The 26,554-nt window shown below is 35.6% G+C and overlaps 1 protein-coding gene across 1 annotated transcript in view; it reads left to right on the top strand.

The window, feature by feature from the left end:
- LOC136810708 (voltage-dependent calcium channel type A subunit alpha-1-like) overlaps positions 1-26,554 on the top strand; it is a 120,433-nt gene that overhangs the window by 43,848 nt on the left and 50,031 nt on the right. The window contains exons 3-9 of the mRNA XM_067067301.1: positions 20,077-20,361; positions 20,729-20,834; positions 21,281-21,420; positions 22,125-22,246; positions 23,522-23,680; positions 24,199-24,410; positions 24,970-25,082. Coding sequence (XP_066923402.1) covers positions 20,077-20,361; positions 20,729-20,834; positions 21,281-21,420; positions 22,125-22,246; positions 23,522-23,680; positions 24,199-24,410; positions 24,970-25,082 — 1,137 coding nt within the window. The remainder of the gene's footprint in view (positions 1-20,076; positions 20,362-20,728; positions 20,835-21,280; positions 21,421-22,124; positions 22,247-23,521; positions 23,681-24,198; positions 24,411-24,969; positions 25,083-26,554) is intronic.

Raw genomic sequence — 26,554 nt, 5'->3', positions numbered from 1 at the left:
TGGAGGTAGCTACAGTGTCCACGCTTTGAAATTGAAAGTGGTGGGGGGTGAATATAGAGTCTAAGGGGGTGCAACCAAAAACTTTTACTTTGCAAAAAGGTGATCCCTAAGCTAACATGTGTTGATGCTGTTCTTATATTTTTCATACGACGAATTGTTCTTAGCTTGTTCTTATTTTTGGCATTTTTAAGCCTCACTGTGTTTACAAGGTAGATTGTTCTAATGAAAAAAAACTTATACGCTATTTTTTATAAGAGCCATTAGATTGTCAACGAGGCTCTACTTGTCTATTTTTTTGGGAATCTCGAATTGTTCTTATCCTGTTCTTTTTATAGGGTGAAATTGAGGTATTTTAGGCTTTATACCTAATTTTTACCACCTTAACTCTCAAATTGCTTGAAATTGAATAATTTCAGGCTCAGCATTGCTCTTAAATTGTTCTTATTTTTTGGTGATCTTGAGCCTCATTGTTCATATAAAATTGTTCTTATAAAAAAAAGAGAATGTAGTATTCTATCCATCTTGAATCCTTCAACAGAGAGAAAAATAAAAAGCTTTACTTTTTTTGTATTTTCACTATCTGCCCATATGGTTGGGCCCCTTTTGTCGTTTTAAAATCTTCCTTTGACATTATCCCTTGTAAAGATGTATAAAAAAGGGAAAAAAACGAGATAACACTTTATGATAAAAAAGTGGAAAAAGCAGACTTAAAAAAAGCAAAGATCGTTTTCATTCCTATCGTATTTATTTTTCGTGCTGGGTGCTTTGTCACAGATGAAGTTGAAAAAGCGAACAAAGTAACGAAATTGTCTTTCTTTTGAAAAACAAGATGGTCAATCTAAAGTCGTTTTTACGACTCTATGCTTGACGAGCATTGAATTTCAAGCCCGAAGGGCTAGAGGCGAGACTTGAAACCACTTATTTCCCACCCAGAACGCCCGCGCGTAGTTTTTACACAAACGTCGGATTGAAACTTAAAATCCATCGCTAGATTCAAAAAAATATGTAGTCCTCCAAAACAAAGGAACCGCTAGATACAACCCGTCGTCATGATTACGGCGCGTTCTATGTGCGTTTCGGATGGGAAATAAGTAACCTATAATTTCTCTTGCCTGAAAAGGGTTAAAGTTTCACCTCTAGCCCTTCAGGCTTGAAACTCGATGGTGACGAGGATTCATCATCTCACAAAGTTTTGGCAGAAGACATGATGGATGCAAAATGGTTTATCTTATCTTATCTTGTTATGGTTTCTATCTAATGCTAGGCTGCATGCATATCCCCAGATTGTTTTGATATTCGGGATGCTAATCGTGTATGAAATTCCCGTCCGAGAGTTACCTCAAATTTTGGGTAGCTTATTTCAATTTTCTTAAAAAGATCCAGAAATCCAATGATTGTATTAACCTAGAGCCATTCAAAAAAAAGAAAAAAATCGATAAAGCTAATCAAGCTTCTAAAAATCAAAAAAAAAGACGGGGGTCACTCTCGGACGGGAATTTTATACACGATACGCACCCCCTATATCAAAACATATCAGAGGGATGCGTGCCGCTAATTTAATGCTGACATTTTTTTCATCCGATCAAAAGTTCATCTAGGATAACTTGATAGTATTTTGGTCGATTTTTCTGCCATTTAGACTATATAATTTTAATATGCGGGTTTTTTCCCGATAATTTTTATTGTTTTCTCTGGAATTTGTTGACCATTTTTGACCAGATTGAATCAGTCGACTTATGACACAAAGACTCTCTTAACTTTGTTCGACTTTCTTCATTTGCTTGAAACTAATTTGCTATCTTTAATTTTCATCTTCAATTTTCTTTTTTTTCTCCCTTATCTCTAATGTGGGTATGGTTTTACTCCATGATTTTCGTTTGCTTTCTGTGTTTGAAATGATTGATAACTTTGCTAGGATGTGTTTTGAAGATTTTTTGTCCGATAAAAAATGGTTGCTATTACACTATTTTGAGCCTGTTCATAAGCAAATTTTGTTGATAAGTAGTCAAAATCATTGATTTCAAAGCCCCGAAGGAGCTAGATTTGAAACTCTTGAATGAAAAATAAAGCTTCTAGTTTTCCATCCAAAAAACGTGACCTGCGAGGTTTTTACACAAACTCTAGATTAAAAATAAAATTCATCGCAAGATTTGAAAAGTGTGAAGATTCAATCTGTCATTCTAAATACAGAGTAAACTTCAAGGTTTGACTTTTTCTTGCTTGAGAAAGTTTGAAAAATCCTCTCTAACCCCTTCAGGTCTTTAAAACCGAAATGCACTCTCTTTTTTCATAAGAACCAGTAAACTTTTCTTGTGCGTCAAACCGTTTCTGTCTGACCCTAAATTCCTTGAAAGTACAAAATGTAGCAATCCAAGGTTCAGCTTTGTTCTAAAGTTGTTCGTATGTTTTGGCGCTTTTGAGCCAAAATAAAAGACTTTACCAAGCTATCGAAGATTTCCTTATAATTGGATAGCCGTAAAAATGAAGCGAAGAACCCTGCTGGCTACAAATTTTGACCATTGCTAGGAAGATTGGATAATGAAAGATGATCTGTAAAGTTTTGTTTCGCCAGCCTGTCTGTTTGGTATTTTAAAGACCGGAGTATGTTTTTACCTCTGGATATCAGCTTTTTTTTAATTGTATACCAGTGGATACCCCTTAAAACCACATACCCCTTAAAACCTACAAAATTGGGTTAATGGTAAACAACTATAAGATTTGTCTTGTTTACCCATGTTTCTAAAACAGACCTTTCTATTGGAAACTTTTCGAACACGTCGATAAAAATCTTGCCACAGTCTTGTTTCAAGTCAATTGTAAACAGGTATATAATACGGTATATATCTTTGCTTTGTGTGGTTTCCAAAGATTTTTTAAGTTGCTTTTTTTATTCTTTTCAATTTTTTTGGGGATCTTTTCTTAGTTTGACCCTTTAAAGTGGTCAAATTCACATGTTTCTTTCGCCAATAAGATTGATTGTATGAAAAGATAAGAAGTTTTTCTTGACTTATTGTGGTTGGGAAATAAGATATGATTTCTTCAAACTTTTTTTTTCTTTTCCAACATTGAACTTTCATTTTGATCATCTTCCTCACTCTCTATTTTTCCATCATAGAAAGTTCTGTTTACAAGTCACACAACAGGAGGGATTATTAATGGAGTTTTATATCATGACTGTTTAAACTGATCTCGCATTCTTAAGAGCTGAGTAAAAAGTTTCCAATAGAAAGGTCTGTTTTAGAAACATGGGAAAACAAGACAAATTTTATAGTTGTATACCATCTACAGGTTAGGCGAGGCCAATTTAATTGTGTTGAACAAATAAGGCTTTAAGTTCCAATTTAAATGGTTTTTGACATCTGATGTTAAATTTAGAAATTGTCTCCCGACCCGCTAAAGCTCCTAAGGCTGGTAAAACATTCAACGTCTCGAAGGTAGCCTACTTACGGACTGTGCCATGTGATTTTACATAAGGATAGGTGAACCCGACTGGTGATGCTACCATCCCTCGCCGATTTATCTGATATTCCGATGGCGGATTGGTGGCCGATCACGCTAAAGCTCTAAAGGAGCGGACCAATTTCCCATCGGAGAGGAATGATAGTCGGTCTTTGATGTGCCGCATCCCCAGTCGGGTTAAACTACCCTTGTGCGTAAAGATAAAAATATTTCGGTTGAACCCGCCAATCCCCGAAAACGAGGGCTGGGTTACCAGACCTCCCACTGCAAAATCCTTGACGCGGTCTTGCAAAATTCCGTAATCTAAACCTTCCAGATGTTGAAAATTTTACCGATAATCAGAGCTTTAGCGTGTCGGATGAAAATTTCACCATCTGGGTGCCAGATAACTCGCCGATGGGATATATTGTGCGCTCTTTTAAAGCTTTGGCATGGGCGGCCGTCAATCTGCCATCGGAATATCAGATGTATCGGTTTATATACGCTTGTTGGCGCGTTAATGGTTTAGGAGAGTAAAAATTTTAAAATTTGGTGGTTGGGAAAGTTTAGGTACTGACAAACCAAAAATATTTCTTATTACTTAAAGATGTTGGTTTTTCTACTGAGTAGTTCATCTTTTATCAGACTTAGGGAGACTTCTGACATATTCAAGTTAAAGGTTTTGTTTTTAAATGAGAGTGATATCGTCTTGTTACTCAACAATTTCAATTCACAAGCCTTTTCACATTGGATAGACACGGATGTGGAGCAAGATTAGTCAGAAAGAGAAAAAGTAAAACATTTTTTGCTTATACCGGCATAATATAACAATAGGTAGACGCTGTCCTGATATGAAATACATGTCTGGTATGAGACGGAAACACTTATGTAAAAATAAAACCTTTAAAACCCTCAAGCGAGACTGATTTGTCATATCCATGAAAATCCAAAAAAAATTGATCTACAATAGACGCCAAAATATTTGGCGCAAAAGGGGAATTCCCTTAAAATTTTATAACTGCACGTGTTTTGAAGTACGGTTGGAAAGTAGAGTTTTAACATGAGACGTAGAACTTAGGACCTTTAGATCACAAGGTTTAAAAGCTCAAAAATGTTCCACTTAACCCCTCCCAAATCGAAAAATCCAATGAAACAAAGCGGAAGTACTGAAACTGCATTTTTTCGCCTGAGCTTTAAATTCTGAAAAACATTAAGATACCCAAAATTGGCTATATATTGCTGCCCCGTCGAAGAAACCCCCACTAATATTGTCGAGCTGATGTTGAGAGTGTTAGAAGCTCATGTTAAGTGAAGTTCTAGCATTTAAGAGGGTCTCCTATCTCTCATTTTTTATTAAAATAACTTTGTAAGAACACAATAAAAACAAAAACCTCAAAGAGACAACGTCGAGTACAATGCCTGGAATGACTGAAATAAGGAACAGATTACAAAATGTAGGATATAACCTAAGTACATTGCCTATTTTTTTTGTCCTAAAATTAAGAACAGAATGATGAGAATGATTTGAAGAAGAGCCTCATCAAAACTTTACTATAAGGTTCTTACAAAAAATGTATTATACAAAATAAAGAATTTTCATTTTACACCCCTGTGTCACAGACCCACTGGAACCCCAGCCCCACTGAAAATTTGGCAAAAATTTCGTCCCCGGTGGGGAAATGTCTTCATCCCCATTCGAAATTCAATGTTTAAAAATCGCACTCCAAAACCATCCCGACTGGATTTTTTAACCTTGGAAAAATAATAGAATTTCTATCCCCATCGGGATTTCAATAGGAATTTTTATCCCCACTGAAGAAATAAGTTCCAGTGGGCTGTGAGACAGGGGTGTAATTCTGGTGGGTTATGTGTACTGTAATGTAATGTAAAGAGATGATAGCCTTGAAAAAATTGATTAGTTGGCACACAAAGCTGTTTCGACGTTCATCTAACGTTATATGGACGTTGTGAACGTTAGATAAACGTTGAAACAACGTTGTGGGTGATTAGTTTCCGTGGGTCAGTTTTCATTTCCCAATCATGCACAGTATCCCATTCCGTGTTAACCTGTTGCTTTTTTTCTTCATCACACGATGAACTACCGCAGTGCTACCGAGGTCAGACTGTGTAAAGAAATTTGGGAATAGTCTGCTATAATAAACCTTCATGTTATTTCCCTTTTAAATTTTTTTCTCTGGTTAATTATGGTCAAATGATGGTACAATCGTGATCAGAATATGTTCGCATTTTTCTCTACGTCGGGGACTCGTTTTTTTTGAAACTTTAAACTTTTGAGACTTAAAACTTGCAAATTTTCTCAAAATCTTCTACTTTTTTTCCTCCAAAATCTCCAAAAAAGGTACCCTACGAGGGACTGATTTTTCTATTTTTGTGTTTGCCTGACCCCCTTACCCTGACCAGCGGCACATTCCCGTACCCCTTTTTACCCATGTACCCCCCCCCCCCCCCCCCCCCGGGACTTTGGAATTTTTGGCCAATTTCATTATTCTTAATCTTACAGCACATTCGTATTAAAAAAGCGTGTAGTGGCAATCTGCATTTACTAAGATTCGTTATACATGGTTCTTCTTTTATAAGAATATACTTTATAAGACTATTCATGATTCAATTGGCCAAAAAAATTAAAAATAATGCTAACAATATCACCATCATGTTATTTGACAACAGAACCTAAAAATGCCATTTTTAGCGCATTTTACCTCTAATTTGCCAACAATTCTCCCAGTAATGCTTAGAAGTTTCACGAAAATGTCTTACTTGAGGTATAAAAATTGCGTGCTAGATTTAGTCTGGATTCGCATTCTAACTTAAGAATACTGTAAGATTATTTCAGGATAATTTTTCCTAAAAAAGTTAAGAATAGCCATGATGAAATGGAAAAACACTATTCTTATAAAAAAGAAACGTAATTCAAGGAAAACCAGCAACATTTTACATATTCAAAATTGTTCTCTAAAGATGATCTCTAAAACGACTTTGATCGTATCGTTCTCCCAGATATATAGAATTATGTCGGAACATTTTTCAATTTGAAAGTCAAAACTTTTAGGAGCTTAATGGTAAGACATTTGATTGATTATCTAAACATAATAGCTTTAGAGGGTTAACTAGGCTTAAATTTCAAAGTCACGTACAACTAAACACACGACTTATGGACGTTTTTTATAAGAACAAACTATGAGAATGTATCCAATGGCTATAATATTGAGAAAGAATTAAGAACATTTTAAGGCTTTGTAGACTCTAAAACATCCAAATTCTTAAGAAATCGCAAAAAAAAAATTCACAATATGGTAAAGATAAGAAAAAGTCAAGAATATTTTCATAGGCTTATAACTCAAAAAATTAAAAATATCCGAAAATGATCACAAAATGGTGAGAATAAGAACATCTTAAGAACATTTCTAGGCTTGAAACTCAAAAAGTTAAGAACATCCCAAGGCTTCAAAAATTGTGGGTGTTCTCATAAAAAAACGTTTTTTCCCTAACTTTTCGTGTAGACACTCTTACACGTTTATTTCTTATAAGAACATCTATAATTTTTGAAGCCTTGTGATATGCTTTTACGGTTTCAAGCCTAGAAATGTTCTTAACATGTTCTTATTTTCACAATTTTGTGACCCTTTTACCCATTTTCTTAAGAAATCGGGTGTTTTTGTGTTCACAAAGCCTTAAAATGTTCTTGAAATTTTGACCGTCGAAGTCTTGTGTTCTTATATAGCTTGTTCTTATAAAAAACATGTATCAGACTAAAATCCTTAATATCTTTAAACCAACTAGATTCTTCTTCTTAGGTTTTCTTGGAATTTCAATATCAGGGAGAGTCTGTTTTTTTGAGCCTCATCAATCTTCATTTTTCACTTCACAAATTTCACATTTCTTTTTCGTTATTTCAATTTCTTTTAAGGATTAATTGATTCTTTACTGTGATTCGAGTTTTTCACGTTTCGTGCTCTGCGGGGGTATTGTTATGCAATATTATACTAAGTCAAGTATTCCTAACCTGAGATCAGATTGTGATTGTTTTCTGCCCACCACGCTGAAGCTCTAAAGGAATGTGTAAAAACAAGGCATCGCCACGGGTGGACTGGGAACGACAACAAAGTAGCGAGACAAAGTTAGAATAGGGCGCCGTATCGGGAAAATTTAGTTTGACTTCCCAGCGCACAACAAGATTCTTGTTGTAAAATTTTCCGCGGGAGGACTATTTTCCTCAGATGGTTAATTTTCAATGGCCTTTAGAAGTTTACCGTGTCCGTAAAAAAATTATGACCAGCTGTTATCAGGCTAAGTATTCCTGAAAATCTGAAAAAACATGGTTAAACTTACTAAAGATTAATTATGTGTTTGTTTAACAAAGCATTTTAGTGAGTTGGACGCATGGTGCTTGTCCCCCTCGAAATGATTAAATTTTCTTGGTTGAAGTTTGCATAAAAAACATTTAATGGCAAAGAATACATACATGTTGACTTAGAATATTTAGGGATATTCAGTAATGGCGGTTCAACCCTCGGTCGAATCATACCAAAAATGTTGTACTTATTACTAAATTGTACTTGATGCCTCTCTGCTTGATGCTTAGCACTTACGAGAAGGATGGAGGGTAAGTAAGTGGAGCAATCCAGGCACCCTTTCTTACCCTCGGGTAGAAAACAATCGAAAGGGAGCTCTTGGGTCGCCGCCGACTCCGGTTGCAAACTTACTTTTATTCATAAATATTTTGGAAGACCGCATTTTCATTTGATTGTTCTATTGTTCTAGTCTTAGTTCTTATAGGAAAGCTAAACGTCCAGGCTCATATTAATTTCTTTTGGTTTTTCATAAAATGGTTTTTGTTATATCATTGCAACATATTGATCAAAAGTAATCAAAATGAAAAATAAAAGTAATAAGGCCTAAATTAATATAATTAGTAAATATTGTGATAGAGGGAGAAATTTTACATGAACTTATAACTTTACTCCAATTTCAAATGTTTTTAATAAGAAAATCACCCACCTAATTGGGACCAACTTTTGACAATAAATTTATATCAAATTGTACTAAAAACACTACTAGTGACACACACCCATCTTTTGGTTTTATCCAACCCGCCCGGAAATATACTGAATTCTTAAAATAAAATGATTAGCTTTGAGTTCTTGGCAGAAAAAAGCCAAAAGAAAAATCTTCTAAATTATATGTTATAAACATACGATGATTATTACTAATATATCTGAAAAATTCGTTCAAAAGAAAGAATAAGTAAAGAAATAAGTAGGCAAATGAATGAAAAAAGGGGTAAAAATAATCATTTGCGATATTATATATCATCCCTTTTCCTCTAATGTTTTTTGTTCAATTAATCAAATGTTTAATAAGTTTTCTAATAACTAATTTTGACGGGCTAAAAAAAAAAGGGGGAACCATTTTATTTTTAAATCCCCTAATAAATTTCTTGGGATATTTGTTTCAAGGTTTAGGAATGTTATTTTTATGTGGTGACGTGCTTAGACGGGCTTATCAAAGAATCGGAGTCTTGTTTTATTTTGGTTGGTTTTAAGGAAGCCGAGGAACACTCAAAAACAAATGTTCTGGGTTTTTATTTTTGGTTTGAAAGATTGTGAGAGTCTGGCAAGTACTTGGTGTATTTGCATTGATGGTGTTTGTTAGTGTGTACTTACGTTGTTTCAACGTTCATCTAATGTTCACAACGTCTATAAAACGTTTAATGAACGTTAAAACAACGTTGTGTGCCAGCTGGGTATATTATTTCGCTGTTTTTATGCACGTGCTTCAGACCACGTTCACACGCCACGGTTCCGCTTAGTTCCGAAACAAAATGAAGCCATTCTATTCATGATATGCAACACTGGAGAGTCTTCTGAGAACTTTCAAAATTTTTCCACCCAATACGTCACTTAAGCAATAGAAAAAGTGACGTTTTTTGGATGGAAAATTTTAAAAGTTCTCAGAAGACTCTCAAGTGGTGCATATCATGAATTGGCTGCATTCAAGTTTTACGTCACTTCTAACCAATAGAATAGCTTCATTTCGATTCGGAGCGAAACGGATCCGTTACATGCGAACATGATCTCAATCGCAAGCTTATGTATCACGGCGGAATGACAGAAACGATTCGGAACAACCCGTTGTTTTGACCCGCAAAATCGAGGACGGTCAAAGTACACTGATTTACCACCGTTCTTAGTCAGTTAGGATCTAGCCAAATAAAAAACTAAACGTCTCCGCTCCGGACTACACAACTTCCATAAACTCACATATTACCGAGTTTATGTATTTGCACTTTTGAGGACGGTAGAGTGACTGAAGCGATTTGGAAAAACCCGCAGTTCCGCCCCGCAAAATCGAGGACGGTAAAAGTGTTGATTTACCGTCGTCCTCGGCTGGTCAGGATCTAGTCAAATTAGAACCTTACCGTCTCCGTCGCTGAAAAACACACATACATAAACTCACTATTACATTCCGAGGGATCTTAGGTTTGGAAATTGACTGATATGTTCGAGTCTGAGACCTAGAATGAACCTAAAAAAGAAAATTTTGACAACTTTTTGAGTTTAAGTTTAAGTTTAAATTTTTTTGCGAGTTCAAACTTCCTCTCAATAAACGTTTTCATAAATTACGTCACAAACATCACTTGCCTCGCTTTGAAATTATTGCCATGGTGATTAACTCCCAGCGGATTTCATTAAAACTACTTTCTTTTCATTAAAAAATTATTTAATGTCTCAAGGGACATAATCACCATGGTAATTGTTTGAATACGAGGCAAATGATGTTCGTGAGGTAATTTATGAAAAAGTCTATAGAATTCACCTGGACCTCTATCTGACCGACTTAGTTTGATCAATCTGAATTGACAAAATAAATATCGGATTAAAGAATACATATCGAATTAGAGAAAAATCTATAAATATCTATTGTTAAAGCTGAATTATGCAACTGCAATAGTAAATTTCTTTTTTTAAAGTCTGTCCAGATATAATTGGCAGTGGAAACAAGAATGCCTGTAACTTTTGATAGTCAAATATGATTATGAATTTTTTTTTTGCTTGTTTTAGAGAATCAAAAGCGCTATATTTAAATGTATTTTTGTTTGAAAAATTCGCGATTTTTAGCGGTTTAATTTGCGATTGTAAAAATTGAGCTTTTTTTCTACTTATGCTATAACGTTCATTTTTACACCAGTGGTAGTTCAACCTTAGGTTAAGAAGTTTGTTAAATTTCAAGGCAAACAAAAGAGTCCTTCGGAAGATATAGGACCCGAAATACCCCTTGGTAGCACTTTTCTGTGAAATATCAAATCTCCAACTTATTACTAAAAACGGGGGTAGTGATATGATTGATGAAACAGTTTTTCGATCATAACACATTTTACAATCTCTTTAATGACCTCATAGCCAAACTGTGTTTAGTGTTTTGGGAATTAGCAAAGTTCTTTAATGACTTAAAAATAACAAAGGCAATATAAGTTCATGCTTATCCTTTCAATAAAAACAAATTATATTGCATATGATTTCACTTCGTTTCGAAATAATCAATGATACCAATAATACCAATGCACCAACACTTAACATTTTCCAACTTTTAATTGCACTGTTCAAAAAAGATAACATAACCCCGGTTTTTAGTAATAAGTTGGAGATTTGATATTTCACAGAAAAGTGCTACCAAGGGGTATTTCGGGTCCCATATCTTCCGAAGGACTCTTTTGTTTGCCTTGAAATTTAACAAACTTCTTAACCTAAGGTTGAACTACCACTGGTGTAAAAATGAACGTTATAGCATAAGTAGAAAAAAAGCTCAATTTTTACAATCGCAAATTAAACCGCTAAAAATCGCGAATTTTTCAACCAAAAATACATTCAAATATAGCGCTTTTGATTCTCTAAAACAAGCAAAAAAAATTTTCATAATTATATTTGACTATCAAAAGTTAGAGGCATTCTTGTTTCCACTGCCAATTATATCTGGACAGACTTTAGTACGTTTTTCAACTCCTTAATGAAAAGTGCGCCTTAGGGATTATTTAAGTTTTGAAAGTGATAATAGGAAAATTATCCCTGTCCAATCCTTCTTTGTAATCCCTTTCTCAATAATTTAGAAAGTGAAACAAAAAATTAAAAATATTCCCCAAAGATATTTAAAAAGAACGCACTTTTATTCTTGTTCGCACGTCGAACTGGTTCTTGAAATACAGTTGACGCTCTCTAATTTGATCTTCAAGGAAAATTGGATTTTCATCGAATAAGGGCGAGCTTATCGAATAAGGGAGCGTCGTTTATGAGAGTTTCTTGTTGACGGGGACTTTAAATTTAATCGAATAAGGGAGCCTATCGAATAGTAGAACATCGAGTTAGAGAGCTTCAACTGTACGCACAAACACACTAGTCTGGGATTTCAACCGTCTCTCGTCACTAATTCTTTCCTTTCTCGCCCTTAAGATCCATTTTTGAAACAAAGTTAATATTTCTGGTAGGACAATGGCTGTTCAGCGGGCGAGGAGAGGGATGACCTCGATTACCGTCGTTTTGTATAAGATTCCCATTTCCACACTAGGATTCTTGTCACTTTTCTGGAATCTTTCCGATATTTTTCCCGGGATAACCAACATGAGATTGAAAACGGTTTGTTTCTAAAGGTACGGAAAATCTTGTGTTTTTGATTACAAAATTGCCTAACTTTCCAAAGCTCATTTTCCAACTACCCAAAGTCCTTTGTTTTTTTCCGCTAGAAAAGTGGCAAAGGAATCTTAGTGCGGGAATGGGAATCTTATACAAAATTACGGTATGATTTGTCTATCTTAACATTTTGTTTCAATTTAATGATCTCGGGATTGTTTCGCTAAGAAATAAGTCTCTAGTTGGTTAACCCTTTTGTATATCAGACTTGAGGTTGAATCCACCATGTCATGATTTTGAACTAGTAGAAAAATTATTCATTTTTCCATCTTCCTTCATTCTTCTTAGAATAATAAATACAGTGCCGTAGCAACGTTGTTTCAACGTCCATCTAATGTTCCCAACGTCCATATAACGTTAGATGGACGTTGAAACAACGTTGTGTGTCAGCTGGGAATAGTACTTTTAAGACAGACTTGGCACCCCAAAAAGGGCGTATAGACATTCCTAATTTATCTCCAATAGATTCCTGTGTTTCGTCTAGAAGTTTAGGGTCAACCGTGTGAACAGACCTTTAGCATTTAGATGTATTTGTTCGATTCAAGGAAATTTCGAGTTGTGGAGTAACGTTTATAAGGCGTTTTCAACTGAAGGAACGAAACAACCTGCTCGAGTTAAGGAGACATTCGAGTTATAGAGGTTCGAATTAAAAAGACTCTAATGTATTAAAGAGCAGTATGCGTATAAAGTTATGTGATTCAGTCAGTGCACGAGCTAGCAAAATACGCACGTAATTCATCATTTTTTTGTGTATTTTTTCAATGAAATAGGTTTGATGACAGACAAACAGAATCCGCAAGCATGTTTACTCCACTCAATCTTCTATTTTATCGAATTTTTCCTGATTTTCAAAGAATTTTATCCTTAAATATTTCATAATTATTTTTCTTTTCTTAAGTAAAGAATGTGGTTTTCTTACGGGTTTTTTGGGGGTCTTTTTTATCTATTTTCGGTTTGGATACGAAATGTCGATATGTCATTTATTTCCATCAAACTTATCAAGGCTGGGTTGGTTGATTGGAATGTACCGTTGAATACACAACTCGCTTTTGTTCTTACTCTCCACAACATTTGAAAATTTCGACCTAAACACCATACTGTAATTTAGATTATTAAGGATTTACGGGACGCGTGTGCGCTGTGGACAACAATAAGAAAATATTTACGATTTCGAAAAAAAAAAGAAAAACATGAAAAATCTAACGCACTTGATGTTGAATTACATTTTTAGAGTTGTTAGATACACGCTTTTTTTATAAGAATGGTGTATTTTCATTTCATCATGGATATTCTTAACTTTTTGGCGAAAATAATCCAAAAGTATTCTTACGGTATTCTTAGGTTGAGATCGAAATGGCAATTTACAGTTAATAAAATGCATTAAAAATGGCATTCTTAGGTTCAGTTGCTAAATTCCATGATGGTGACTTCTTAGCATTATTCTTAATTTTTTGGCCATTTTCATCATGGACATTCTTATAAAAAAAAAGCGTGTAAGAGGTATTTAGGTTTGTGAAAGTGCTGTAGGCCAACGTGCTAATGACGTTTCAAAGTATTTTCAAGGTCGCTTATTATTTTGCGGGAAAGTGAGAGGATTAATTTAATTCATTTTCTCATTATTTTGAAAATAACATGTTTTTTTATAAGAATGGTGTTTTTATTTCATCATGGATTTTCTTAATGATTTGGAGCAATCCCGGGGGGGGGGGGTACTAGGGTTGCGAGCTGATGGGGGGTGCCGCCTGACTTTCGAACTTTGGACCCTTACCGGGACTAAAAGAGAGAAAACCAAGGAAAATCTTTTGGAATTTTACGACCCTTAGCGGGACACATTTGACTAATTTTGACCAAATTTCGATCTTTCAGGGGGTAAAAAATGATTTTTCCTACCCTTAGCGTGACTTTGGAAGTCCAAAAAAGGCACCCTTAAGGGCGGCACATACAGTACCCTCCATTTGCCTAAGTACCCACCCCCCTGGGGGAGCAATGAACCTAAATGTAACCTAAAGCATTTATATACACACCTGAAGTATAAAATGACATTTTTGTGAAAGTATTGAGCCCAACTTGGGGATAATTGCCAATTTACAGTTAAAAATGCTCTAAGAAACGCATTTTTAGGCTCAGTTACCAAATTCCATGATTGTGTTATTCTTACCATATTCTTAAATTTTTGGCCAACACACCTTTTCGACCGTAGTCGCGCGGTCAGGCGCGTGCCACTTTATTATTTAATCATCCCCCTAAACTCGATTCAATCCTTTTTTACACCTTTTTCTATTGTCTATAGGTGCGAAAAAAAGACTCGGGACGGTTTTAGGGTGGTAAAACGGACAGAACAATACTCGCGCGGCAATTGGCGGCTACGATCGAAAAGGTGTATTTAATAATGAATATTTTTATAAAATCTATTCTTATAAAAAGCTCGTATTACGTAACTCTACATAATGTGAAAGATGCTTAATGCGCCTGCGCACTAGGTGAATACCAATCTTGTTGAAGATTTCATCTTAATGCAGAGATATTTGACTTTGCCCCATTCCACGAGGAAGGGGGAGTCAGGTAGACCAATGAAGAATTGAGAAACCAACGAAGAAAAGTTATGAAGAGTGTTGATTTTCATCTTCTTAATTCTGATGAAAATTGGTGATTATTTTTGATCAAAGTTTTTTGAAAATAAATGAGAAATTTGAGAACAGTAATAACACAAAAGAATGGAGGGAGCAGGCGAAAGAAACGTTTTATGAATTTGAATTTGATTAATTTGGAAAAACATGAATTGTGATAGTTTTAAAACACTCCTATCCGTGCTAAGTGAACGTAACAGGATTTTCGGAAAAAGGCCGGGTGCGAAATTTAGATTTTTAGGTCCGACCCTATGGGCACTCAACATCGCATGGTCATTCAATGGACGGCTTTAAGACCTTTGTACGTCCTAAAAACGTACATTAAACCTACAAAAGACGTTTGTGCCCATTAGCGAGGTCCGATGACAAAATTCAAAGTCTTTCAATGTCAACCTTTTGATTCGGGCGTCTAACAAGGAGTTAAATTAAAAAATTGGCTCAGTTCATGTTTTTCTTCATCTTGGATTTACAGTTTTTATTCAAAACAAATTTTACATGATTAGATCCACTCATGAATATCTTTTCAACGAACGTAAAATCGCAGTCTCAATTTGATTGAAACTCTATCAAAAGTTATTTGTGAATTTATAAATTTAGTGACAGCAAATTGGAAAATTCATCCACGGTTTTAAAATTTTGCCGAAATTCCAATACATTTTGACCGTGTTTAGGTATTCATAGGCGTAGCGAGATACCCTGCAAAATTTATGGATGAGAGCGGTTTTTACGACACTGTAATTATTTTCTTTGTTTTATCAAAAGATAATGAGTATGTCATAAACGTCTGCACTCCCTCATAAATTTTGCAGGATATCTCGCTACGCCTATGTGTATTTTTTTGGGTGAGACTTGTTTTTCACTGACATAATACCAAAAAACAGAATAACCCTCCATTCGTGAAAGACTGAATTTTTAAGGGAAAAAGGAGATTAAACTGGAGAAATGCTTAAAAGCAATGGATTTGCTGTTCACTTAAATTTCTGACTCCTGATAAGGGATCGGTGTATTACACTTTATCAATCTAGATCCGTACAATGGATTGGAAAGAGAGGGCTTTTGGGTGTGAACAGATGGGAACTAGTGATAAAGAGAGATCGTTCAAAAAATAATGGTTCCTACCATTCCCTATCTAAGTGTTAAATTTGAAAAATAAAGAAAAGTTGGAAAACAAAAAGTAATAGAGAATACACATCAAAAGAAGAAATAATAATAACGAACAAACTAAGGTGTTATATTCAAGTCTTTGTTTGTTTTATTTATCCTTTATTTTTCCTTCTTCTTCTTCTTCTTCATTTTTTTCACTTCTGCCGTCACCTCTACTACCTCTATTTTTCACTCCTCAAAATGCATTTACTTTTGATCATCAAAAGATATTTGGATTTTTTTCTGCTCGTTTGTGTGGGTTGTTTTTTGGTCAATCCCCCTGCCACAACGTTTTTTCAACGTTAATTTAACGTTCTATGGACGTTGTGAACGTTAAATAAACGTTGAAACAACGCTGTGTGCCAGCTGGGATTATACTGAAGACCTGGAAGTTAAGCTTACTGCGGTGGCATTTTTGTGCTTTATTTTCATTGTCTGGCGAAATATGTTGTGGTTTTTTTCTGGTGGATAACTTGATGATTGATGAGAATCTAAACAGTGTTAATTTTCGATTTCTTTGTATAAAAACATGTTACACTCCTTTTTTTAATACACGTTTTTTTTATAAGAACAAACTATATAAGAACAGGCCAAAATGTTAAGAGCAAGTTAAGAACATTTTAAGACTTTGTGGGCTCAAAAACACTCATTTCTTAGGAAAATGGTCAAAATAAGAACATGTTAAGAACATTTTTAGGCTTGAAACTAAAAAAAAACATCCAATATTGTTGAATTTTTTGGATATTCTTAAATTTCTTTTGAGTTTTAAGCCTAAGAATGTTCTTAACATGTTTTTACTTTCACCATTTTGTGAGTATATTTGTGCGATTCCCTAAAAAATAGGGTGTTAGTTTTCTTAAGTTGTTCTTAACATTTTGACCATCGAAGCCATTTGTTCTTATTTAGTTTGTTCTTATAAAAAAATGTACTGAAAGAACATCCGAACATTGACAGGAATTTTACTAGTTCTTATATAAAAGAGTGTAAAGCAGAAAAGTATTATATAGCCAAAAAGAATATCTTACATGTTTTTTTTTTAATAAGAACAAGCTATATAAGAACATAAGACTTGGATGACCAAAATATTACGAACAATTTAAGAACATTTTAAGACTTTGCAGACCCTAAAACACCCAATTTTTTTAGGAAAATGGGCAAAAATACTTACAAAATGGTGAAAATAAGAACATGTTAAGAACATTTTTAGGCTTAAAACTCAAAAAGCTAAGAACATCCGAAAGCTTCAAAAATTTTGGATGTTCTAATAAGAAAAAGTGTATTATAAAGCCGAAAAGAATACCTTACTCGAGTTGAGGTGTTTAAGTGGATTTAGACACCTTAACATTGTCTTCAAAACTCCGTGCCATAAAAGCATTAAACTTTAAAGTAATTCTCTCAATTTCATCAAATACGTATTTTTGATTTCGGGTTGATTTCAAAATATTTTCCAAGAGAACATCTATTTTCACAAGCAAAAAATAAAGTTAATGAATAAATTGAAATTGTAATTGAAAATGGAAATTTCCACCTTTCCTTTGTTAATGGACCATGAAACGTCATTGCAATCTAATGGAATTATGCCAAATATTTGTCTAAAATTGTTTTTCTGCGGGCGAAATTTGGTCTATGGTATTTTTGTTGATGCTGTTAATGAGTTTTTGCGTGAAAATGAATAATGTAGCTTTTTAAGGTGAAATTAGATCAAAACCATTGGCCACTATTTTTCTGTCTGACGTCCATATCTTCAAAATATTTTGGAAGGTGTGAACAGTTCCAGTTTGATGGTATGTTTTGTGATTTTTTAAGATAAAATAAGGCAGTATTTACTTATGCATGCACATGCTCAATGCAGGACCATGTTAAGGTTTCGACTCATAGCATTTCAGGTCTAAAGTGAATAATTGTCTTATGTTTTGGCGATAAGTTTATTTTGCTCCTACATGTCTTTGATTGATTGATTGATTGATTGATTGATTGATTGATTGATTGATTGATTGATTGATTGATTGATTGATTGATTGATTGATTGATTGATTGATGGATTGATGATTGATTGATTGATTGATTGATTGATTGATTGATTGATTGATTGATTGATTGATTGATTGATTGATTGATTGATTGATTGATTGATTGATTGATTGATTGATTGATTGGCTTGATGCTTGATTGCTTGATTGCTTGATTGCTTGCCTTGCTTGCTTGATTGATTGATTGCTTGATTGCTTGCTTGCTTGATTCATTCATTCATTGACTGATTCATTGACTGACTTGGTTGGTCGGTCGTCGGTCGGGTCGGTCGGTCGGTCGGTCGGTCGGTCGGTCGGTCGGTCGGTCGGTCGGTCGGTCGGTCGGTCGGTCGGTCGGTCGGTCGGTCGGTCGGTCGGTCGGTCGGTCGGTCGGTCGTCGGTCGGTCGGTCGATTAAGAATACCCTTTGACAGGATGTTTGCATCAGCTGCGTTTGAATTAATATTGAATGTGGAAAAATCTACGGTATTAAATTATCTTGTAGGAATATATGAATTTCTTTAGGTGTAACCAAAAAGTAAACAAAAACACTAATATAAACCTAAAAAACGGAATGGTGGTGTTCAATTTATAGTATCTACTTACGTACATTTCCATCATATGTTACTTGAATCTTACCAGAAATGACTAAACTGGACATTTTCAATGAATAAACTACATTTAAATCGTCCAAATAAACTGGAAAGACATAACGTGTTAAGAAAGTTGAGGAATATTTAAAACAAATTTAAAACGCAATGGATAGACAAGTATCATTTGATGAATCACCCCCAAAAATCATCCAAAATTTCCAAAACTCTGAATCTATTGAAGAAGAAGGAATAGAGGCTGAAGAAGAGTTGGATCACAGTCTAAATATGAATCATGATATGGATCACAGTCTAAATGCAAGACGTGAGAACCATCACAAGAGGCTAGTGCGTTCCAAAATGATGTGCACTCTTGATGTTCCTTCATCTGAAAGTCTAAACAATCTAGTGGATGGCAACCAAAAGCATCCAACAGTTACAACAAACCCACTGGATGCAGATAATGGATATAATTCGCATCCAGTGAACGATGAACGAAGACGGGGTTTAGCCAATCGTAGTTTTCGGGCTAATTGGCAAATCATGTCTTCCTCTTTTAATTCGGACGCCCCTGAAAGGTATTTCCGGACAAAAAGTGGTACATTCAGAAAACAGGGAAATTTTAATAATTATATTCCAAATTGGGTCGACAACAACGGGAATACACCATAGATTTATTAAACCCGAAGGGCTAGATGTCGTGCTTTTGCTGGAAATTGTGCCGTGGTTAGGTAGGTCACGTGACATTACAATAGAATTTCAGCGCTTGACCAATAAGAAGCTTCGCATGTTTTCGAAAACAATAACATCAATATTTTTAACGTTATCACTTTTTTCGCTTGGAAAGCTTTTAAAGCACTACATCTAGCCATTCGGGCTTTACAGAATATAGATTACACCTATCAGTCCTTAACCATTCCCTAACCGCGCATCTAAGGGTTAATATATGCATTAAACGGAATGCTTTACCTTTCACCTATGGGTTTCGTAAAATTGTTTCATAGATAGTCAGGTTAAGCTATTTACGCCATCTTGGATCTACAACGTTAGATTTTTGGCGGGCTTCTTGACCAAGGCAGGCCCGGCGGAACAACCGTAAACGTAGAGGGGGTTAAAGGCTCAAAATGAGATAAAATTCGCCAGGAATCGGATAAAAAAGTCTATTTTGCTCAAAAGTGGGGAGGCTTTGGCCTCTTTCAGCCTCCCCGCTTCCGCTGGGCCTACAAGGTGCAGACTAAAAAGCACGAAATATATGATGTACGGGGCCAGCACGGGAATGGCATTACAACCTCAATTTTGCAGCGAACTATCCCAGCAGGGACGACGTTGTTTTGAAGCGTATCTAACAGTCCTGGCGGCTATATAACGTTTGATGAACATTGAAACAACGTTGCGTGCCAGCCGGGACTGAACTGAGGACTGGAATAAAAGATTGAACTTCTCGCATATATTTCGATTAAGATGAATCGATTGTGCCGTAAATGTTCCACATCGTCTATGCCTAACTTCGCTTATGTACAATATGTTGATATCAAATTTTACAATTTTTTTTCTCCGTGTATTTTCAGGACCAGCGATGATAATGATGATGATGGAAATACCTCTGACCTCTCAACCAATGAATATAAATCAAAAACACAACCACCGCTGCGTAGTTACCGTTGCTCAACAAACATGGCTGCCCTACAACAATTCAACGCCAAAATGCAATCACAATCTGAAGGCGCTGAAGAGGGCGGGGAAAAAAAGAAAGACAAATTTTTCAGTTATGAAAAGAGTTTATACAGATCGTTGTTCATTTTTTCTGAAGAAAACATCATAAGAAAGGTTTGCCGGAAAATCACAGGCAATAAGTATCCTTTTCACTGATTTTCATCGCCAGAATTTCTCCATTTATCTTTGTCTATAGATTTAAGAGAGAAAGAATGCCCGTATGAATTTGGTTGTGATCGATTGTTTCCTCTGATTTTTTTCTTTCCCAGATGGCACACAACGTCTATAAAACGTTAGATGAACGTTGAAACAATGTTGTGTGCCAGCTGGGATTTGTTTCTTGATTTTCTCCCTTCGAAGTAACTCAATGCAGGCTTCATTACGTCATGGCTTTTTGCGGACAATTTATTTGGTTTAGTACCAACAAACTCTGCCACGGGGAAAAATTATGTCTTCGATTTTCTTTCTCAAACTTGATTGACCTTAACCAGTAGAATTCTATTACAGAATATTCGATTATTTTATGCTTATTACGATTATGGCAAATTGTATTGTCTTGATGGCTGCAGAACCTTTACCTGAAAACGATACTGTTGAACTGAATAAGAAATTAGTAAGTCGCATGACCCACACTTATTATATTATTTTACACACTATATAGGCTAACGTTTACAGATTTCCCGCGGAAGTGTACCCAGCTGGCACACAACGTTGTTTTAACGTTCAAATAACGTTATTTGGACGTTATGAATGTCAAATGGACGTTGTTTTGACGTTGTGTGCCGGCTGGGTACCCAGTGTTGAAGTTGACTAGTCCGTCATTTTATTTTCCATTTTACCTCAGATTTTTGAACGTTTGAATTTCAAAACATTCACATCTCTCTGTCCGGCGATGATTTTGAATGTGCGGGAGTCATTTGATGCTGTCCAGGGGGTTAAAGTCACAACATTCGAGTGGTAAATTTCCAAAAAATGTTACATCTTCCAAACCCAATATTCAATTTTTTTCCTGGAAGAGTCCAATCCTTGATCAAATAATATATTCTCTCTACACTAAAGGATCAGAGTGATAAAGTGTTTGTGGCAATCTTCATCTTTGAAGCCATTCTACGGATCATTGCGAATGGGTTTGTGATTGGTCAAGACGCTTATTTGAAGAGTGGTTGGAACATTCTTGACTTCATTGTCGTTATATCAGGGTAAAGACCGGTCTCCACTTTCGCGCGAAATGGGCGACAGTTTTTTTCTCAACCTTTTTTGCCTGAAGAAAAGATTACATCATAAAAAAGTTTCACACGAACAAAAAAATAAGTTCTACTTTTTTCATCCGTTACGTCAATTTCGACCAATGGAATTTCTTCATTTTTCTCCATTTTTCGCTTGTGTTGCGCGAAAGTGGAGGCCGGCTATAAATGAGTGTTTCGATTGATTGAAAATGTAAACAATTTGGTTCAATACTTACTAAGCAAGTCTAAATTGATGGCCTTCGCCATATAGACTTTTCTCGACTGTTATATTAGACCTGTTTGAATGAAAATATGACTTTCTTTTCAAAATTTGATATGTATTTGTAACACATTCGAATTATGTCTGATGTGATCAAAATTTCAAATCACAATTTTAATGCTACAGTTGACGCTCTCGAATTTGACGTTCTACTCTTCGATAGGCTCCCTTATTCAATAATATTGAAAGTATCACCGTCAACAAGAAACTCTAATAAACGATGCTCCCTTATTCGATAAGCTCCCTTATTTGATTAAAATCGAATTCCCCTTGAAGATCGAAGTAGAGAGCGTCAACTGTATTTCGAATTTTTGAATAAGAATACCATTGGTTCATATTGAAAATTGAAATGCACCTACACTGATACTGACCTTCCATGATCAACGTTTATTTTTAGGGCTGTTCATATCATAACGACGTTCAAATCAGACCCATCTTCCAACAAGCAAACAGAACTGATCAAAGCTCTTCGCGCTGTCCGCGTATTAAGACCGCTCAAGCTGGTATCCGGTGTCCCAAGTATGCATTTCCCTTTTGTCTTTTCGTTCGTTCGTTCGCTCGTTCGTTCGTTCGTTCGTTCGTTCGTTCGTTCTCAGGCAAATTAAGGCCTGTCCAGATTTTTCAAATTTACCTGAATTTTTTATCATCGTTTCCACTTGTCATAACATATCACTTCATATAGGAAAGAAGCGTATTGGAGTGTAGATCACTGGAATGGCTGTGCCATAATTAATTTTTTCACCCAAAAAAAGATATCAGGCAAAAACCAAAAAATGCTGACGCCAGAAAAACTTGTTTTTTAAATAACTCCAGTTTGGCTTATGGTAAAAACATGAAATTCCGACCAAAATTCGTTCGTTCGTTCGTTCGTTCGTTCGTTCGTTCGTTCGTTCGTTCGTTCGTTTCGTTCGTTCGTTCGTTCGTTCGTTCGTTCGTTCGTTCGTTCGTTCGTTCGTTCGTTCGTTCGTTCGTTCGTTCGTTCGTTCGTTCGTTCGTTCGTTCGTTCGTTCGTTCGTTCGTTCGTTGTCGTTCGTTCGTTCGTTCGTTCGTTCGTTCGTTCGTTCGTTCGTTCGTTCGTCGTTCGTTCGTTCGTCGTTTCGTTCGTTCGTTCGTTCGTTCGTTCGTTCGTTCGTTCGTTCGTTCGTTCGTTCGTTCGTTCGTTCGTTCGTCGTTCGTTCGTTCGTTCGTTCGTTCGTTCGTTCGTTCGTTCGTTCGTTCGTTCGTTCGTTCGTTCGTTCGTTCGTTCGTCGTTCGTTCGTTCGTTCGTTTTCGTTCGTTCGTTCGTTCGTTCGTTCGTTCGTTCGTTCGTTTCGTTCGTTTCGTTCGTTCGTTCGTTCGGTTCGTCGTTCGTTCGTTCGTTCGTTCGTTCGTTCGTTCGTTCGTTCGTTCGTTCGTTCGTTCGTTAGTATTCGTTAGTATTCGCTAGTATTTGATAGTTTGCTCATTCATTCATTCATTCATTCATTCATTCATTCATTCATTCATTCATTCATTCATTCATTCATTCATTCATTCATTCATTCATTCATTAGTCATTCATTCATTCATTCATCATTCATTCATTCATTCATTCATTCATCATTCATTCATTCATTCATTCATTCATTCATTCATTCATTCATTCATTCATTCATTCATTCATTCATTCATTCATTCATTCATTCATTCATTCATTCATTCATTCATTCATTCATTCATTCATTCATTAGTATGCTCATACATTCTTTCATTCGTTAGTATGCTCATCCATTCTTTCATTCATTCATTCAACCATACTTTTCTTTTTCTTGCCAGGTTTACAAGTACTGATGAAATCACTCATACGAGCAATGGTTCCTTTGTTACAAATTTTATTGTTAGTTTCTTTTGTCATCATCATTTACTCCATCGTTGGATTGGAATTGCTGTGTGGTCGATTCCATTACGCATGCTTTAACGCTACCACCCAAAAATGTAAGTCCCAATCTAAAATATACCCTCAATGAAATATAATATCAGTGTTAAAAGTTCAACGAAGTATGTAAGGAGTTTTTTCTGTCTAAAAATTCTGCATAATTCACCACCAAAGTTTCATGTTTTTGCTGTGTAAATTCCATATTTCCGTCTCAGACAAAAAACTTTTGCTTTGACCACTGATAAGTATTAAAGACATGTGCATCTATCATGATGAGGAGATAGAATTATCAATAGAATGTTTTCAAATTTTGTGCCCGAGTGAGACAGGAAAAGAGAAACATTTTTTCCTTTGTTTAAAAATGCTGTGCATACAAATGGTAGATGATATCCTTTTCAAAGTCTTGAAGAAAAAAAACTCATTTGAAAAAGAAAGTGGTGTGGTTTTGACAACCACAGCGATATGTAAGATGGGAGGGCTAAGTACCGGGGCAAAAATTAATTGACGGGGTTTTCCTAAGAAAGTCCAGCGACTATTTTATTTTTCATCTATCTATGAACATATTCATTCTTTCAAGTGGTGGTACCAATATCCATCTTAAAGGTGCGACCGTGTGATCCGACTGGTTGGGGTCGCAAATGCAATGACGGCGAAATTTGTCGCCGCGCCAAACCTCACGAGTGGTCCGGTCCAAACGATGGGATTACGTCATTCGATAATATGTTTTTATCCATGTTGACAATCTTCCAGTGTATCACCTTAGAGGGATGGTCCGATATTTTATATTATGTAAGTAGAATTGTAACCCCCTCGGATACTGGTCGTCTAAACATTGCAAAAGAAGAATCATCCGCTCGCTGTGCTTGACTACAGAGAAAAAGTCCGTTGTCGATTCTCGAACAAAAGGGACAGCTGGCACACAACGTTGTTTCAACCTTCATCTAACGTTATGTGGACGTTGTGAACGTTAAATGAATGTTGTGTTTCAGCTGGGCAATTCATGATATTTACGACGTAATGTTTTTAACGGAAATACCCCGGTTTTTGCCAGTAGTGACAAAAGTTGTATAAAATTTGCCACTACTGGTTAAAACCGGGTTGTTTCCGTAGAAAACATTACGTCATGAATATCATGAATCACCCTATTCATAGTCCTGCACTACCCCTTAACTTATGATCTAGTTGGCTTTTTAGGACGAAGTTCGTCAAAAGTTAGTTAAAAAAGGCTAATAAAGTTCAATACAATCTATGTAACTTTCCGGAAAAAGCCAAAAGCTTTGTTGGTTAAAACATAGGTGATAATATATCGATGACTTTACTGGATTCAATATCATTCCCTTTTTTATAGAGTCTGGACTCGAGAGATAATTCGTTCCAGCTTATCCAATGGAGTGCGTTTATTCTGTTGATTATTGTTGGTTCATTCTTCATGTTGAACCTGATGCTCGGAGTTCTAAGTGGGTATGTTTTATCAAATTTTTACAAGAATTTACAATAGATTTTGTTTATTAATTAGCTCTAGTTTAGACGGCCCACTCTTCGCCCTGCCTATTCTATAAGGTAAGCATAAAGTGGGCTGTCTAAAGTCAATGCATTGCCCTCTTTTGACGTTAATGCAATGTCTTCTTTCAATCTTTTTAAAGCAAAGAACTTAACTACCCACTTTGTGCCCGCTTTGTGCCTACTTTTACAATTAGAATGACAGGGGAATGGTGAACCGTCTAAACTAGAGCTTATTTGTGCATGAAGGTCTCAATAAACGAGGCCCGGAATTCCCGAGTTATTTTTTCCGAGTTAAAAAAACTGAGTTAAGAAAAAACCGAGTTATCCCGAGTTATGCCGTCATTTTTGTAATTTAGTGACGTCATTTTTCATTTTTTAACTCGGGAATTTTTGCTTCCTTTAACTTTCCGAGTTATTTTCCATTTTTTAACTCGGGAATTTTTGCTTTCTTTAACTTTCCGAGTTATTTTTCATTTTTTAACTCGGGAATTTATTCTTCCTTTAGCTTTCCGAGTTTTTTTTCTTCTTAAAAAAAACACCAGCTTTAATCTATTGATCGAAGCCACAAGCAATAGATTAGAAGAAGAATTTTGTGAATGAGTTCTATGGGGGGTACTAAGGCAAGTACGGGTATTTTTTGGACCTTCGAAGGGTCGTAAAATTCTCGAGTTAAAAAATGAAAAATAACTCGGAAAGTTAAAGGAAGCAAAAATTCCCGAGTTAAAAAATGGAAAATAACTCGGAAAGTTAAAGGAAGCAAAAATTCCCGAGTTAAAAAATGGAAAATAACTCGGAAAGTTAAAGGAAGCAAAAATTCCCGAGTTAAAAAATGGAAAATAACTCGGAAAGTTAAAGGAAGCAAAATAAACCGAGCTATGAAATGAAAAATGACGTCACTAAATTCCAAAAATGACGTCATAACTCGGGATAACTCGGGTTTTTTTTAACTCGGTTTTTTTAACTCGGAAAAAATAACTCGGGAATTCCGGGCCTCTCAATAAACCAAATGAATGGCTCCTTAACTCGAACACAAGTTTTCTGTTCCCTTTAATGTAATAAACCCTCATAAACAACTCCTTTAAAAATCTAAATTATCAAACTGGAACAAATTTTAGTTGCCATATTTGTTGGAGTTATAGAGATTACACTATGTATTAGGTAGCATTTTAACAAATTTAGTTGGTTCCTCCTACCCCAGCTGGCACACGACGTTGTTTCAACGTTTATCTAACGTTCCCAACGTCCATATAACGTTAGGTGAACGTTGAAACAACTTTGTGTGCCAGCTGGGACGTGTTGGAAAGTCATGTTTTTATCCCTTTACACTTATTTAGTCGTTGAAAGCGGACGAATTGAGTCGATCTCTTTATTCATTCCATTCTTTCTTGAAATTTCAAAGAACTGAATTATTTTCTTTTTCACTTGCAAAT

Source organism: Clytia hemisphaerica, unplaced genomic scaffold (genome assembly GCF_902728285.1).
Source record: "Clytia hemisphaerica strain Z4C2 unplaced genomic scaffold, Clytia hemisphaerica genome assembly, whole genome shotgun sequence".
Taxonomy (NCBI): Eukaryota; Metazoa; Cnidaria; class Hydrozoa; order Leptothecata; family Clytiidae; genus Clytia; species Clytia hemisphaerica.
The sequence above is the reverse complement of the archived record's forward strand: the minus strand, read 5'-3'. Positions and strand labels throughout refer to the sequence as shown.